Here is an 18,479-nt window from a genome sequence, read left to right as displayed (position 1 = left end):
AAGGAAATATAAGCCTTTGTTTCCAAAGAAATGGATTAATTTTACGACGCGTGATAGTGTAAAACTAAAAACACTCAAATGCCTGACCAGGAAGCAACTAAGTGAGCCAGAGTAACAGGAAGTGAAGATGCGTCTGCCGTGAAAATGCTGAGTCTAGAAAAACAGAGATCAAGGCAAGCATCTTTAAGACGGTGACATGAGAGCAATAGGGTGTACAACATGCCGACAAAGCCTACAATCCCACGAAGATCTGGAGAAACGGTGTAAGTAACAAGAAATACACACCGGTCTCTCACCCTGGCTACTGGCACAGAGCTCTTGAAACCCTTGTAATTCCATAGGAGACAGAAGTGTCTAATGGGGCAAATCTGGGTGGGCTCCTGCACAGCTTTTGGGTAGGGGCTGGTCACCAGAAAAACCATGCCGTGATTAGAGGCTTGGAACTTTGAACCCAACCCCGGATCCTCCAGGAAGGGGTGAGGGATGGAAACTGAGGAAATGATCAGCCAGACCCAGGCGATCAAGTCACTATTAAAATCTTAAAAGCTTAGGGCTCAGAGAGCTTCTGGGTTGTTGACCTCAGAGATGCTGGGAGAGCAGCAGGTCTGGAGAGGGCATGGAAGCCCCACAACGCTTCCCCATACCTTGCCCTACTCATCCCCTCCATTGGAACGTTCATTCTATCCTCTACTGCATCCTTTTCTAACAAACGAGGAGACGTGTTTCCCTGCGTTCTGTGAGACATTCTAGTAAATCACTGAACCCAAAAAAGGGGACCCGGATGTACAGGTAGTCAGTCAGAGGCACGGGGGACAACTCGAGGCTGGTGGCCGGCATGTGAGTTGGGGGGCAGCGCTGGGGACCGCGCCCACCTCCTGTGAGAGAGACGCCATCCAAGGAAGATGGCGTGAGGCCTGCGTTAGCTGGAGGACCCCCCACTGCTGCTGAAGGATTACGTGGTGTGGAAAACACACGGTGGCCACAAAGTGTTGGAAGTACTATGCGAGCAGAGGAGAAACACGGGGATTCTCTTCCTACAGACATTAAAGAAAAAGGGTAATGGCCGAGGACCTTAAAGATATTTGGCATAAAGTAGAATTTTACAGATCGTGTTTGTGTGGCAGCTACTTTGTGAAGGGAAATGACCACCTCAGAGTTCTCTCTGAAATCGGTTATGCTGAAAGAGTCCTGCCTTTGGGGCGGTGAGCCACATTCCCACGGGACTGTAACAGAGGACTCTGAGTCATAACACACGCGACTGATACAGAAACAGAGGGTTAATTTCCGCGGAACCCTGGTCCTATCTGTAGGTGCTGACGGTGCTTAGCACTCTGGGTGCATGAACTGGTTTCTGTTTCTTGGCTTCAGAGTTGTCAGGGAAAGGCAGGGAGGCACAACAGCCGGCCTGCCGGGGAGGACGACACTACGCACATCCTCGACACCCTATAGCAGAGCCGCAGAGAGCCGTGAAGGTGCATTTGGTTGTCCACGTGGACCCGGGTGCAGGAGAACAGTACCCCAGTCCCCGGCCCATCTGTTGCCTCTCTTCCGGGACAGCAGATACGAGGGACGCTCCCGGGAGAGGCCAAAGCGTGGGCATTTACCACAGTTCACTGGGTCCTCGTCGGAACCATCCTGGCAATCCGTGTCACCGTCGCACGCCCACCGCTGGGGGATACAGTGTCCGTTGTGGCACTGGAAGTTGGAGGCCTCGCAGGTGTGATAGATGGCTGTCAGCAAGAGAGAGGAGGGAAAGCGTCAATGCTGCCCTCGCCCCCGCTCCCCACCAACTGCCAAGGAGCTGACCAGAGAGAGACAGTGCTGGGTAATACGGGCGGGACCGCCCGGAGTGCCAGAGTTCCTCCCTGGCCAGGAGCTAGGCACCTGGGTTGCCCTGAGGGCAGTAGGGTACAGCCTCCTGATCAAGGAAATCCCTGGACTCTGTGAGTCTGTGAAGCTACACAAGCTTAGACATACAGGTTTAAAAAGAATCATTCACGTTTCGCCACCACCTACGACGTGAGGGTTAGTCCCTATTCACAGATAAGAAACAGCCTTAGAGGGGCGCCGGGGTGGCTCGGTCGGTGAAGCATCTGCCCTGGGCTCAGGGCGTGATCTCAGAGTCCTGGGATCGAGCCCCGAGTGAGGCTTTCTGCTCAGTGGGGAATCTGCTTCTCCCTCTGCCTCTCCCCGTACTCTTGTACTCTCTCTCACACTCACTCTCAAATAAAGAAAATCAGTTTTTTAAAAAATGAAAATTTAAAAAAAAAGAAATAGGCTTTAGAGAGATTAAGAAACTTGCCCACATTCGCAAAGATAATTAAATAAGGACGCCGGCCCCCTCCAAGTCCAAAGCCTGTGTGGCTCCTGGTCTGCTCTGTCTTGCAGCTTTATCTTCTCTCATCAACCCACTCACTCATCCAGATTCTGTGCGACAAGGAGAGGTGGTGTGGGCCCCAGAGACCTGCTCTAGACCTGGTCCAGCCACTCTTTGGGCGCCTCAAAGGTCCTCCTTATAAGGACCCTTGTAAGCTCGGACAGGCTGTGATCTTGTAATTCTCAATAAATGACCCAATTTCAAATGTGGAAAACCTCAGATCCAGAGAGCACGAAAGACTTATCCATCCAAACTCACACAGGAAGGTCCCAGAACCTCCTCGCCTTATCTAACTCTCTCGACCGTCGGGAGTGACGTCCCCCAGCCTACGACATATGGTGTCCGCTACAATCATTAGAAGAAAAAGACACAAGTGAAACGGTGCCATTGTTACAAACTGACAGCCTTGTTTGCATACCTGGGCTGCGGCCACCTGGAAGTCCTTAAGAAACATCTCAAAACCCTGGTTCAAGACTAGTTCGAACGCAGAGTAACTGTCTCAAATCCAACCAGCACTACTCTGTCGGGTTTCCCCTTCCTCTGCTAAAACAGAAAGCTGTTTGTGTCTGCTCACGGCTGAATGGAAGTCAGGTCTGGCCTTGTTTACCACTGACATAAAATAATACAACCAAGATGGATGGGCTCTCTGTTAGCTTAACTGTGCGAATAGGATGACTTTGCAACAGACAAGGCAGAAACAACAAAAGTGGGTTACTGAGTGCATACTACAGTTATTTAATTTGATCAAGATGGTTGGCAATTGTTACTCAAGGATTGGCAAAATTCTAGAGGGCAAAAATGCCCTCTAGAATTTCTGCAATTTGAGGCTATTTTGTGCAGCAGTCTGAAATGCAAAGAAAGTGATTTTTCAAACCACTTTAAAACAAGTGGTGGTCCATTACCTGCTGTCCTCCCATCTCTCTGAAGATCAAGGCTATAGGTGTAGTGTGCAAACAGGTCTAGAGGAAGTTTCGATATTTTACAACCTTTGACACTCGGAATCCACTAAACATCTTTTTAAAATATACTTCTATCTCTGATAAGAGGAGTATGGGTATGTTGTACAGTATGTGAGTTTTTGTACCAGTAACAGCCACTGCCTGGAAAACTTCTGACCTGTTGGTTTTACAAGTCTGACAGCCCTTGGAAATACTCCTCAGCAAAGCCTTGCTCATGTTCATAAAATATACTGTCGCCTAAACTCACTGCCCTGGTGAGCTACTTGTTATTATTCAGCTTATGCCTTTCCTTTTTAATTGAAAACAATTTCAGAGTACTGATGGAGTTTCCAAATGACCATTCTGGGAGGCACGTCTGAGATCTCCAAAAATCGATCACTGAGGCTGAGCTCTGAAAGACTAATCAGTTTGGTAAAATTTCATCTAAGTGGCCTGATATGAATGGGATTCTTAACACAGTCTCTTTTTCTGAATTTTCCCCATCTTCTGAGTAACTTACTAGCTCTCTGACATGGAGTGTCTTAATTACCGTAATACATGTTCAATTACCACCTTTTTCTTTTAATCACAAGGAGGGAAGAGACTGACTTTAATACAGACTAAAGAATGGGGCGAGAAAAATAAGAATCCTCCATGTGGCAGGAATCATTGTAACTGGATGGGCTAGTGGGGTAAATGACCATAAAATTAGAGGGTCGGATTTCTAATAGAGTCCGTTATCCTACACCTAACTCTCTGACTTGGACAGATCTTCCTTGACTCAACAAGACCCTCTGGAAAACTTGATCAGAAGCATTAACCAAATATAATTGGGGCAGAAGAGATGAATTAATTCACATGGTACGAAAGCGCTACCACATTGATTTCCAAGGGCTGGACCAGGAAGAAGTGAACGGGGGGAGAGTCAACCTGAAGGATGAGTGACACAGAAAGAATAACATAAAGCATAAAGAAGGGGCCTTGAAAAATAAAAGGCAGACTATGAAAATGAACCAGATGGAAATTCTAGATACAAAAAATATAGTCATGGAAATAAGCATAGCTCAGGGGATGTGTGGAACAGACCGTTAGATTCAGCTAGAAAGAGAATTGTTGAACTGGAAGAGAAGACTGAGGAAGTAACTCAGATTCTAGCACAGAGTCATTTAGAGGCGGCAAATACAAAACCAGGAAGCATGAATGACAGAAGGACACAGCCCAACAGACCCGAGAATCAGCACTGAAGACGAGACCAGAGAAAATACCAAATAGAGTTGAAAAGATCCCGCCTATGATTCCCCAGAATTGGTGAAAAACAAATCCTCAGCCTCTAGAAAGAAAACAAGACTCAAGAGCAGGCTGAATAAAGATAATTTCGCTTAAGGAAGTCAAAACGCCTAACAAGAACAAACAAACAGATACCTGGGGAGAAAACGTCTGATTGAACAAGATCACCTGCCGGGAGAAATCCAATCAACACAGAAGAGGCCAGAAGGAAATAGAATAATCCCATCAAAACATTTAAAGGAAGGGCGCCTGGGTGGCTCAGTGGGTTAAAGCCTCTGCCTTGGGCTCAGGTCATGATCCCAGGGTCCTGGGATGGAGCCCCGCATCAGACTCTCTGCTCAGTGGGGAGCCTGCTTCCTCCTCTCTCTTTCTCTCTCTCTCTCTCTCTCTCTCTCTCTCTCTGCCTGCTTCTCTGCCTACTTGTAATCCCTGTCTGTAAAATCTTTAAAAAAAATCTTTAAAAAAAATCTTTAAAAATAAAATCTTTAAAAAAAAACATTTAAAGGAAAATTACTACAAACCGAGAAACCCAGATCCATCTGAATTCAGGACTGAGAGTGAAATGAAGACATGTTTATGGAAACAAAATCTTGAAAGAGCTTACTATTCGTGGACTCCTGTTGCAAGAAACAGAGAAAGATGTACCTGGGAGGGAGATGTCAGGTACAAGAAGTAAAGGTAAATGGTTAATGAGATAGAATAACAGTGATGAATGTTAGTGTTCTTAAAATGTACAGCTAAAATACCAAGTATTTTTGGAGTCTGTTCTCAAGTCCCGGCAGGTCTAGGGAAGGGCAACGTTACCACACAAAGACACACAGGGTGTCTTGAGCGTAACCGCTGAAAGAACAGAAATCAAATGTTTAAGCTCAAAATCCATGCAGGGAGGTGGGGAGAAGGGAATAAAGAAAACCCAGTCCCCGGAAAACCAAAAGCAGGACAGAGAAGAACAAAGACCATGCATGCGAGCGGAGGCCAACAGGAAGTCTGCCGACCTGGACTGATCTTCTCTGGCTTTGCAGGTGACTTAGGCGATCAGACCAGGAAACGAGGGGACACGCCACATATCCTAAGAAACTCACAGCTGACCGCCAATTATTTTGAGATGATGGGGAAGGAAAATCGTCTTTAATAGATCTGGAAGAACGGTCACTGGAAAAAGGAAACAGGGGAGGCACAAGCACGTTACGTTTTCCCCAGATAGCCCTGTCAAAAAAAATAAATAAATAAGATAAAAATCGGAGAGAAAATCAGGAATCTCGGACAAACCCTCCCACAGACAGGAGTGGATAATTCATCCCGGAGGAGCAGCACATGCTGCTAAACACACAAAACTGACTAATGTGGTTATGCTAACAAGGTGTTCAATCATTTTGCAATTTACTAAACTGAAATGCCCAAGTGCACCCCTCTAATTTATTAACCAATTATCCACCCAGGCCCAACACTTCCAAACAGCACTCTGTGGTTCCTGGGCTGACAGCAGTTCCTTTCTGGACCCTGGCTTTTCCTCCTCCTGCAGGCCATTTGGAGAGAAGCCTTTTCCTGCAGTCCTTCGAGAGACGGAGGTGCAGACACTGAGACTGCCCCAGAAAGGACAAGGGGGGCAAGTTTAGGTTAAGTTCATAAGGGGATAGAACTCGGTAACATCACAAATCATCCTGTGGGATGATATGGCATTTGAGATCCATTTATTCCTGAAGGTCATAGAAGGTCACCTCAAAACGAAAATGAACTCCGAGAAATCGTTGTGTAAACCACCCAACCGAGGGGCACCTGGGTGGCTCAGTGGGTTAAGCCTCTGCCGTCGGCTCAGGTCATGATCTCAGGGACCTGGGATCGAATCCCGCCTCAGGCTCTCTGTCCCGTGGGGGGCCTGCTTCCCCCTGATCAACATGTGGTCCCCAGGCGAGGTGCCAGTCTATAAACCGTCTATCACTGATCCTGAAGCAATAAGCTTGAGGCAGAATGGGAAGCGACTGTATCACTCAGGACACTTGTTTAGTTCAATGAATGCTTTTTTCACAGCAAGACCTTCTCAGTGAAGAAGCAGGATGTCAGTTTTTCTTTTATTTATTTATTTTTTTAAGATTTTATTTATTTATTTGACAAACAGAGATCACAAGTAGGCAGAGAGGCGGGCAGAGAAAGAGAGAGGTGGAAGCTGTCTGTAGAGCAGAGAGCCCGATGCAGGGCTCGATCCCAGGACCCTGGGATCATGACCTGAGCCAAAGGCAGAGGCTTTAACCCACTGAGCCACCCAGGCGCCCCGGTTTTCCTTTTAGCATGAGCTCATCAGTCTAGCTGTTTGCGAAGATGTAGCTGGCTGATGGCTAGCTGAAATGGCTAGCTAAAAAATGGCTAAAGGGGTCTATTTCTTAGAGCCTCGGGTCTACGATCGCGTCGGGCTGCCGGGCTAAGCAGCGCGCGTACACACACACACACACACACACACACACCACACACACACACACACACACACACACACACACACACACAGAAAAACACTGACCGGTACAGTTGGCTTCGTCGGACCAGTCCCTGCAGTCGTTGTCCCCATCGCACACCCAGGACGAGCGGATGCACATCCCAGAGCTGCAGCTATACTCGTCGCTCCGGCACTGGTGCATTTCTGCGGGAGGGAGCACACACACAGAGCTGGGAGGACCGACGCTTACTCAGAAACCCATCTCAAACCGAGCTCGGGCGTCGGCGTCCCTAGGGGCCGGAGATGCACGCATTATCCACGCTACCATCACTGATTATCCAGAGACAGCGTGGGTCGTAACCGGGGGCGCCAGCCCATCGAGGACGGACTCCAGGTGGGCCGAGACACTGACACCCTCACGTTTTTTAAAGAGTTTATTTATTTATTTATGTGAGAGCCAGAGAGTGCAAGCAGAGGGAGGGGGTGAAGTTAGAGGGAGAAGGAAAATCTCAAGTAGACTCCAGGCTGAACGTGGAGCTCAATGCAGGGCTTGATCCCAGGACCCCAAGATCACAGCTTGAGCTGAAATCAAGAGTGTCAGACGCTAAGCGACTGAGCCACCCAGGTGCCCCAGACACCCTCACGTTCTTGCCACTGGCTGCCTCCGGACCATGAACAGCATCATCCATGCTCCTCAGGGCACTTCACAAATGCTGTCTAAGCTCGCTACAAGGGAAAGGTTAGGAGGCAATGCTCCAGTTACCCAGAAAGTAGAATCCTCAACAATTCTCAAGAAACAGAAGCTTCTAGAGACAGAGTCTGTGGTTTCAGAAAAGAAGTTATGAGAACTTCAAGGGAGCTGATCAGTTTGAGATGCTCCAATCGGGGAAAGTGAAGATAAGTGCCGAGCTCCCAACACAGAGGAAACTGGGGCCCTTCTGTGGCAGGGACGCTGGCTGGCTGGCTGTCTCTAGAAAGGTGGGGTCCTGAGGCAAATGAACCCATGCAGCCTTTCCAAGACCTGCAAGCAGGCTACACCAGCAACATCTTTCTTAGACCCTGGGAATCTCAGTCAAACGGAATTGTAAAAAGGGTAGCCAAGCCTGGAGCCCAGGGTGGCTCCCCGAGTTGAGTCGTTCGGGTTGATGGTGAAGTTGGAAATTCAGATATTGGTGGGGAAACAGTCTGGAGATTTATGAGGACCTGGCTCTGAGGATATCCGGGACTGAGACCCTGGGGTGGATTCGGGAGATATCAGCACAAACAGGCTGTGAACAGGGAATCTGATGCTGGACTCTCCTTCCTATGAAGCTGTGCCCTTCAACCCCGTGCAGGCACTAAGGAAGGAACGGGAGGAATGCAGAGGAAACAGCACTGAATCCCAAAGACTCCCTTCCAGAACTTTCTATCTTTACAAAGATGAGGGAAAATGAGGGGACCCCCATACACACAAAATTCCTCTAAGAGCCAGCCAAAGGGCATTTCCCTTGCCCCCCTCATTTCAGTCCCTGGGGTCAAACGACCTGCTGGTGAAAAGGCAGGTCCTATCCGTAAACATGTGCGCGGAAGGTGCGCAACCTGACCCGTGGGTGGGCAGGGAGAGCCACGAACTCATCACACTGTCTGGGTCGGCGTCTGGCCCCGTTCTCACTTCCCCTTCTCAGTCAGGCTTCCTTCGGTCTGGTGCACTACGAGCACCGCAGGATGCTTCCTCCTTGGACGGCCAGCAACACTGAGTGTGGTGCCAGAGCCACTCCTGACAACAGGCCTTCCGCACCGGGCAGGGCCAGGTGTGGCAGCGAGGGGGTGGGGGGAACCCCAGGCTCCGGGTCGATATCCTGACACAAACTAAGAGTGTCACCTTGAGTAAGTCCCCTCAGTCATTTAATTGGAAATCAAGAGGGCTGAGCTAGAGAACCCCAATCACTCCTGGCAATTCCAACACACTATTTTTCTAAACATAAAAATTTCCACTCAGAAAACAGATGTTCGAACAACATTTGTACCATCTGCTGGCTTCCAACAGCTTACTGAATTAGACTGGTTTAAAAAACAAAAAACACAACGTTCACAAAGGTATAGATCTGTGTCTTCAGGAGGCAAATCTCATAGCCACCCAGACATGTGGGCCAAGTCTGTGCCGCACCGAGCTGTTAACAACTGCCTGTACTTAGTCAGAAATCTCCCTATCACATTCGCGCTTACAGCATCTCTGCACCATAAAGTAGGGTCCATGATCTTCGGAATGAATTGGTCCTACCAAGGGGACAGAGGTGGTCACACAGCTGGGTATCAGAAACCCTGATGGGGGCGACTGGGTTGCTGTCGGTTAAACGTCCAACTATTGGTTTCAGTTCAGGTCATGATATCGGGGTCCTGGGATGGAGCCCTGCTTTGGGCTCTGTGCTCAGCAAGGCACCTCCTTAGGAATCTCGTGTGTTCTTTCTCTCCCTCTGCCCCTCCCCACTCCTATGTCTCCCCTCTCCCCACTACCTGCGCACACAAGTACATTCTCTCTCTCAAAGAAAGAAAGAAAGAAAGAAAAACCAAGACACTTCCAGAAATCCTCCATCGGCAGCCCACAAAAGCCCCATGAGCAAGGGTGCTGCCCCACTCAGGAGTGGGGTTCCTAGACACCATGTCCCCTTACCACAGTGACTTTCATCACTGTTGTCGCCACAGTCGTCCTCAAGGTCACATTTGTAGGAGAGTGGGATGCAGGTCCCAGACTCCTGGCAGCGGAACTGGGTGTCCAGATCACAGACGGTAGTCGCTACAAGGGAAGAGATGACATACTCGTGAGGGACAATTTATTCCCTGGCCAACACATACCCCCACTGTGGAAAAAGAACTGAAACAGAGAAGGAACCAGATCTGAATTGCAGCAACAGACAAAAAAAAAAATCAGTCCCATGAGAACCTGACATTTACAAGCAAGGGAGAGAAGGGCAGGATAGCTTCCAGATGGGCAGCGGGCTGGGAGGGTGAGAAACTGCCCTCGGCTGGGAGAGAGACTGATGGGCCGGATCACCTCGTACGGCCTCTAAGTCAGCAGCAAAGATACCTTCGTCTAGACAACGACCACGGAGAAGCCCAGTCCCACGTGCCCCTCATACTGATGACACAGGAAGTGTTGGGCAAGAATTCTGCAGCGGCCACCTGGGCTCTGTGGTCGGACAGGACTGGGTGTGTCAGATCCTGGCTCTGCCTCTGCCTCTGCCTCAAGCAATTAACTTGAACCCCCTTGGGTCTGCTTCCTGCATAGCAGGAGGAGGTGAAGGTCAGGTGGCCAAGTGCTGTGATGACAGAAACACTAGATACGGATCTCGATTCTGTATCTTATGTAACCTAACCGATGTGTGCCTCTGTTTTCTCTACTGTAAAATAGAGATAACAGAACACCTACGCCGAGGCAGTATTATGAACGTAAATAAGCAAATCGGTTTGGGATCAGAGCCATGACATGGGCTGCAAAACGGAATAGCTCCAAACCAGTGCCATATCTCTTCCTTGTCCTTCCTCTGCCCTCCTGCACCAGAATGGGTAGAGACGTAGATCCTTCTCCTTCTTCTAACTTCCTCTGCCCTCCTGCACCAGAATGGGTAGAGACGTAGATCCTTCTCCTTCTTCTAAACGGAAATCATCTGGGGTTGCGGGGAGCCCAACCCCTAGAACCCAGCAAAAGACCCTCCAGGCGAGGCTTTGGGGAGGAAGGCTGTGCTCAGGAACGGCTGACACATGAGGTACAACATGACAGAACGGGATCCGGGGGTGGGGGAGCAGCGGTGTGCCAGGAAATAAAAAGCCAGGGGCAACGCTATACAGTTAGACATCCCAGCGGCTCTTATTTGAGGCTCCATTTCTTCTCCGTAATTGAGCTCATGGTGGGAGGCAGAGGATGAATACAAAAATGACAAGGCTGCAGGGGCTTCACGTCAAAACCCAGAGCGCCTGACAAGTTCCCAGCGCAGGAGTCTGTGCGCGGGCGGGCGAGGGAGATGAGCTGACAACAGCCCTCCCCGGCTCCCCGGTCGCCACTCCCTTTCTCCTCCCCTGCGGCTGATGGGGATGCTGCCCAGACAGCAGCGGCGCCCCGCAGCGGCCGGTCCCTTCCCTGCAGCCCTGCCCATGGACGGGGCGCCTCCACCGTCAGGATAACCACAGCTCTCATCTTCCTCGATAAGGGAGCCACTCAGGCAAGCACAGTCAGGCACCGCTCTCTGGTTCCCAGGCTCCACGTTGTGACCCCTGCACCCCACCTCACCAGCTCCCCCCTGCCAAGTGGAATGAATAGAGAGAGAGCAGAGCAGCAAGCAAGTTCCACGGTCCATGGTCCTGGGGAAGGTCGATGCTAGCGGACGCTGACACCAGACCACAAGGAGGTCAGTGCCAGCTGCACACTTGGCTCAGAGGAGGAGTGTGAATGGTGTGCGGAAGCCTGTGAGGCCGGCACTGAGCTCCAGGGCTAGGGGATGCAGGGAGAGGGCGTTACTCCTGAAGATGGAGGGAGCTCCCTTTCTCAGAACACTGAACTGGTACAAGATCCTAGCTTGTCACCTAGTGGAACCCAAAGCCCCTGCATGGACTCCCCGTCGATCGGACACAAGGTCATCTAGTTTAAATCTGTCTGCTTCCACTAAGGCTAATCACGTCTGGACAATCTTCACAGCGAGGTGTTAATTCTAAGAAGCATCTCCTCCCCCACCCCATTATGTAAGAAAGTCCTTTCCAGGCTTGGGTCCAGTGTTGTTGATATTTATTGTTTTTAAGGAGCTTTGGCTCTTCCCCCACAAATACCGCCCTCTCCTGAGACTCTGGTAGGTCGAAAAGGTTGTATCAGTGTCCTTTTGGCAGAGAAGAAAACACAGAGACAATCTAACGTTTCTCTAGGTCTGCCCTTCAGTAGTGAGCTCATCTCCCTGCTCCACTGAAACCAAGGAGAAATGATTAAGAAAGTGTTAGTTAAATAACGTCCCAAGCACCAGCAAGGCCAGCACAGAGGTTTGCTGGAACCAGGCGAGTTCAGGGAGTCGACTGCTAAACTTGCTTTCTGGCTGGGGTTGGGGGGGGCACAGGCACAGACCCCACAGATGGCTGCCTACATATGTCCACCCCGGAGCCAGACATCACCCACTCTTCTCAAAGCCCAAAAGGGTAAATGAGCTTCTGGCTTTCCAATGGGAAAATATTTGCAAGAGAAGCCTTCACAGTGGTTTCTGGCTTCCCTGCTTCTGGTCCTCCCCCCATCCAGTGCATTCTGCCACAGCTTATCTTTCCAAAGACAAAAATCTTATCATGCTATTTCAGCGGATCCCAACCGCTCTTCTGAAGAAAGCCCACAGGCACTTGCTGCCCTGGGCCTCGTCACTAGCCCATCTGCCCCCTGCCCCACAGCTTCCATAGTCACGTCAACAATGAGCCACACCTGCTTCCTAACCACGCCGCACACGCTCTGACCTCTGGGCTTTCAGAGCTGCCGTTCTCCTGACAATAGCCATGCTCCCTCCACCTCTGCTTGGTTCAGCCCTGCCCACCTTTCAGGGCTCCCCATAAATACCAACCCGAGTCTGAGTTGTGTGCTCTTCCTGGATGCATAGGGCGCCCCCCGATTACAGCTCTACCATAACCACATCTCCACTCTCCCGACTCCCCTAAGGAGTCAATTCCGTGTTCGACAGATCACCTGGTACCCCAGGCCGCGCACAGAGCCTAGCCCAAAGGAGTCCTCAACAACTACTTGCTGAGTGAATGTAGGAATGTACTACTCACGGTCCGAGGGCCAAGCGCCTCCTTGGAAGATAATGTCAAAGCTATCAAAAATTAAAACCTTGCAGTAAATAAGTCTACTCATTATAAGCAGTTATTTGTCTTTAAACCCCTGCCTCGGTAACGCCCCTCAGAAAGCACACAGCCCGAGATGATGTTTCCATGTGCACAGATCAACGTCCCCACACTTCAGGCTGACGAGGCATCCTCAGTCAGGAAGAACCGTCTCTCTGGAGACTGGCGGGCAGCCAAGAGCTGCTGACTGGATGGCATAAAGGAATGAAATCCGCTTCCCATCTCTGGAAAGGCTGAATTTACAGACCAAGGGATGTCACCTGGTCACCACCTTTGTCACGGGGGTAAAGCCACAACAAGAGCGCAGCCTGCCCAACTCCGCAGTCAGCTCAGTTCCAGCTGGGAGATGCTGACCGGTCAACCCTCTGGAACGAGCTGTTCCCTTACTGGTGGGGCTGGGTTTTCAAAAACAACCTATTATCTATGTGTCTTCTCTGGTCTCTGAGCCCCATCAGCCGGCAAGGGCATCACTGGTCACTGGTGGGCACCCCAGGCTGCAGGCTCCCCCAACCTGGGCGGAGCCGGCTGGCCAGGCTTCCGAGGACAGTCCGTGCGCCCCGTCCCAAAAGGCCAGCCGGGCCAGGAAGACTCACGGCAGTTTCTCTCGTCGCTCATGTCCCCGCAGTCATTGTCAAAGTCACACCACCAAATGCTGTTGATACAGTTCCCGTTGCTGCAGCGATACTGGTTCCGGAGACAGGTGTTCTCTGGACAGCAGGGGGGGCGGGGAACGAGACCCGTATTATTCTTACGGCCAGTCTGCGAGACGTTCACTTTTCACTGAGTTTTCATTTCTCTTCCTCAAAGACCACGCCTTACATGGCAAAGAGGAAAATGGGGCCAAGCACACCTGCGCACGGGAGCGTATGATGGAGACCTCCTCCCTTCCTCTCTTAATTATAATTAAAGGACAAGAGGCCAGCTGGATCGGTGTTGGGGGTGTTTATAATGGAGATAACGGCAATGGTGCCAGTTGGGTCCAATGGGTCGATACCAAACATCGCCGTCATAAAACACTAATTATACAAGGAATACTAATATACTAATAAAATACTAATTATACAAGGAACTGCTTAAGGGGCTCTGTCTACACAGTACGAAAACATACATGTTCCACAAATCTGTACCTATACATATTTTTGTATATACAACCATTATATCCATATATATTCCATCTTTCAGCCAAGTAGATGACAAAGGATACACGATACTCTGAGACCTCATTCCACTCATGACACACAGGGAAAAACAAAATGCATTGTTTAGTAAACCAAGACAAGAACACATGAAGGCTGGCCTCTTATTTGGGTCACCAAAAGCATTCTGAAAGAAAATATTAAAAAGCTGTTCTCTAACTTAATTGTTAACACTTTTTCTTTGTGAATAGCTTTAAGATGATGTCTGGAGCCTGAAAGAGACTCTCCTGTGTCTACGAAAGAAAGGGTGAGCCTTTTTCCATGTGTATTTCTTATAGGAAAAGGGACCACAGGGCTCCTTTGTGTGCCCACCCCCAGGTCTAAGAACTTCTGTGAGGAGGGAGGTTGTGATTCCAAAGCCAAATGTAACTGTGAGAATTAAAAAAAAAAAAAAGAAAGCAGGGATGTGGGTGCTTCCAGAGGTTCACCTCACTCACAGTAACGCCAGGCTGGGAACATAAATCAGACAGGAAAGAAAGATCAAGACAGGTTCTGAGGGAAAATTTTAGAATCCATGTATTTAAATTCAAAGGAAGAGTGGATGAGGCTGCTACGGCCACTTGGTCACAGCGTGAGGTGAAGCCTCAGAGTCTGTAACATCGTTCCCAATGTTCTAGACGTTTCCGGGCTGGCGGGGATGGGGGGCGGGGGAGAACTGCTACGTGAGCCTCAGCGAGCTTGTAGAGTCCCACCAGTCCTTTCTCCAAGTCGGGCTTGGTCCCAGCTGACAGGAAGCGAGGACAAGGGATGGGTGAGGAGACAAAAAGGGGACATCGAAGAAGGCCTGTGTCATCTGACCGGAAAACCTAAAGCACAGTTATCGTGTTTATACAAACCACGCAGGGCTGTTCCCGATGAGGACCGAGGCGCACAGGCCTCAGAACCCGGACCAGGATGTCTCTTTAAGTATCTAGCGGATGTGATTTTTCCCGAGGGCATTTCAATCACCCAAACCCACAGGGAACAGAGAGCACTGGGAGAGGGGAGGGAAGAAGCGGGGGAGGCCAGCGGGCAGAAAAGATGACTGGGACCCACCTTCTTTGAGGCAGGTGTCGTTCTCCCGCTGGTAGCCTTGAGGGCACTCACACATCAGGTCCCCGGATGGGAGGACGCTGCTGGCCACGCCCTCCGGACACCGGCAGCTTTTACTATTGTTGGCCTTGGGCAGGCACAGCAGGCTGCACGGCCTGGACACGCAGGCATTGCTTCCTGGGGAGAAGACAAACAGCGGCCGCATCCAGGTTAATCGGGACCGGGGAGACCCCGGACGGGGGACTGAAATCCAAGACCATCCCCTCCTTTTACAGACTGGACAGCGTGAACAAATCTCGGGAAGACAAACCGGATGTGGCGGTCACCTCTGCTCAGAGCCCAGACAGAAGCCACGCAGGGTCTCCGGCCCAACAGGCTGCCCTGGAACCAGGGCAGGTATCAGCTGTGCATCCTGGGAATTCGGAACGGGGCTAGCGAGGAACCACAGAGTCACTGGGGAGCTGGAGCTGGGAGCTGGTCCCAGAGTGCGGGTGTCAAAGGGGATGCAAGGCACAGATGTGCAGAAACAGACTCAAGAGAGGGAGTCGAGGCCACATTGGTGGCTCAGTGGGTTAAGCCTCTGCCTTCAGCTCAGGTCATGATCTCAGGGTCCTGGGATCGAGCCCCACATCGGGCTCTCTGCTCAGCAGAGAGCCCACTTCCCCCTTTCTCTCTGCCTGCCCCTCTGCCTACTTGTGATCTCTGTCAAATAAATAAATAAAATCTTAAAAAAAAAAAAAAAAAAGAGCGAGAGAGGGAATCAAGAGAACACAGCAGACTTCCAGAGGTGAGGAAAAGGGTAACACCAGGGCCCCCAGGGGAGAGGGAAAGAGCAGCTTGTCCATTCCCAGCACCAGGCCCCATCAGGCTCACCTGTGTTTTCCATCTCTGAGTTCCTTACAATCTCCCTTAATGTTTTCATTAGCCCATTTGACTTGAGTTAGCATGAGTGGGGTTCTGCTCCTAAGACCCCACAGCCCTTAATTTGGAGCCATCCACCTGAGTCATGACGGGGCCCCGGACAAACATCTGGGTCTCTGCCTCTCGCTTCCTCAGTGCCCAAGCGCAGCCACCGACTGAGCTGAACGAAGGCCCAGCCAGGGGGCCCTCATCAGCCTTCGCACTATGAGCCTCACAATAAACCCACACAAGGCTAGTAAATGCAGACCTGTCCCTATTTCTAATCTTGTCTCTGGTTCTGCTTTCCAAAGAAAGGGCCAGATACAAGTCCATAAAATCCTTCACTATAGTCTGGAGAGAGAACTTTTGTGGATGAACAGTGATGAAAAAGGGATCTTCCTACCCCCACACCTTTCTCGAAGGAGGGGATGGGATGCATAAATCGTTTTGTCACAGCTGGACACACAATATGACTACTGAGCACCGTAAATGCCACATCAACCACGAAATGTATGCTTGTTCTTTTGGCTATGACGATTCGGCATCAAAATTGGGGAAAATAAAAATAAATACTTTGCTAAAACTCGACTGATAATGTTTTGCCATCTCATGGATAGAAAAACTCCCCTGCTTTCCCCCCCAAGTCATATCCAAGCCACCTGCTTCCAACCAGCCAAGATTTTAGCTGTGTCATACTTACACCAAAATGCAGGTTGGAAAACAGGGTCCATTAATGACAATCAGTATTGATATGGGTGACGATACCCACAGTAGCTCTGGATGGGCTGGCACTTCATCAGAGTCTAACTGGCATACACAGAAACTAAAAATTGCAGGGGCACCTGGGTGACTCGGTGGGTTAAGCATCTGACTCTTGATTGGGGCCCAGGTCATGACCTCAGGGTGGTGAGATCAAGCCCCGTGTCGGGCTCCGTGCTCAGCACAGAGTCTGCTGGGGATTCTTTCTCTCTCCCTCTGCCCCTGTCCAGCTCATGCAAGTGCACTCTCACACACGCTCTCTCTGTTTAAAAGAAATAAAATCTTATAAAAAATAAAAATAACAATGGCAGTGATGCAGCAACAGTGTTGTTTCAATGCTAAAGACCAGAGAGTACGAAGAATTCCCAAAGACATGAAGTACACACACCCACAGACGAGAATCCGTACGAGGCAACATTCATAAGTTTCTACAAATAATCCAGCCCACTCTAAAGGTAGAGTTACCATAGCAGAACAGCCTATTGAGAGCAGAAATGCCAAGAATCAATTCACCCTGATCTGGTCCATGGGCAGAGGCTGTTCCTTTCTCAGAAGACACATGCCCTAGGCTATGGGGGGGGGACACAGAGCTGCCCCTAATGGAAAACAATTCCAAAAGGATTGGGAACGTGTTCTCTGTATTCAAAGGACTACGTATCATTTAATGTTCCAAGAAACTGAACAATAACAGAGTATCTGAAAAATACTCGGGGACAGGATGACAATTTCACATGGGGCTAGGTCTGTAAAATAGCAAGACTAACATTGTCACACGGGGAGCATGTGAAATGCTCCCACCCAAAGAAGCAAAAGCTACAAGCACGGAACCCCAAACGGGCTGCGGCATTTCAGGAGGCTGGTCTGGACAGAGGTGTATACAGTCTGAGAGGCTGTAACCAGGGGCACACCCCAGACCGAGCAGACCGAGTCATGGACCCCAGGAGGTAGGCAGGGCAGGCGCTGATGGGGTGCTACAAAGCCACAGAAAACCTGGACGAGCGTGGAAGGAGCGGTCAGCAGAATTCCACCAGAACACAGCCGCATGCTCTACATACAGGACGCTCCAGTCCTGTGTGGGCAAGGCGGGCAGATGTGAAGAGTGGACAAGTGACAGTCATCACCTCCAAACACATCCCCTTTGAAGATCAAACGACCAAAGTCTTCACGGGGCAGATTCAGAACACACTCAGGTTTCCTTTTGGAAAATTCCTCCAGAACCCATCAAGGAGCCAGAAATGGTGCTACCTTGCTTAACTATCTCTACGCTTGAGAATTATCAGCTCAAATCCACGAGAATTTGCCCTCACTGTAGGTATTTAAAAGCCACGGCTTACTGCCGAGTCTGAAGGACAACTCCCAGAGCTCCAAAATATTTTCATTCACTGCAACACCCCCTGGATATATCGACAGCCTTGCAAAGGAAGCTCTTTAAAGAAAAAGCACTCTTTACGAAGAACAGATCCCAGGGACCCTGCATAAAAATCCGGCAGACATAAAGATTAAGAGAGGAGTCTGTTTACAAATAAGTAACCCAACGGACAAATGTTCCAAGTGAACAAAATTTCTATCACAAACAAGAATCCATCAGAATCCAGTACTTCTGCATCGCTGTCCTGCGCCAGGGCACGGCTGCTCCCCCAACGGATGACGAAGGGAGCAGAGCCCAACGGTTTTCTCGAAGTCCAGCTCAGGAGTCCATTAGGCCATGGTTCACATTCTTA

The 18,479-nt window shown here is 50.0% G+C and overlaps 1 protein-coding gene across 5 annotated transcripts in view; it reads right to left on the bottom strand.

Moving 5' to 3' along the window:
• SORL1 (sortilin related receptor 1) overlaps positions 1-18,479 on the bottom strand; it is a 147,212-nt gene that overhangs the window by 37,516 nt on the left and 91,217 nt on the right. For all 5 annotated transcript variants that reach the window (XM_044258068.1, XM_044258067.1, XM_044258071.1 and 2 more), the window contains exons 22-26: positions 15,103-15,276; positions 13,465-13,578; positions 9,681-9,803; positions 7,115-7,234; positions 1,605-1,730 (exon numbers count right to left, since the gene is read on the bottom strand). In XM_044258068.1, the coding sequence (XP_044114003.1) occupies positions 1,605-1,730; positions 7,115-7,234; positions 9,681-9,803; positions 13,465-13,578; positions 15,103-15,276 (657 nt within the window). The remainder of the gene's footprint in view (positions 1-1,604; positions 1,731-7,114; positions 7,235-9,680; positions 9,804-13,464; positions 13,579-15,102; positions 15,277-18,479) is intronic.

The sequence above is a fragment of the Neovison vison genome, chromosome 7, assembly GCF_020171115.1.
Source record: "Neovison vison isolate M4711 chromosome 7, ASM_NN_V1, whole genome shotgun sequence".
Classification (NCBI taxonomy): domain Eukaryota; kingdom Metazoa; phylum Chordata; class Mammalia; order Carnivora; family Mustelidae; genus Neogale; species Neogale vison.
The sequence above is the reverse complement of the archived record's forward strand: the minus strand, read 5'-3'. Positions and strand labels throughout refer to the sequence as shown.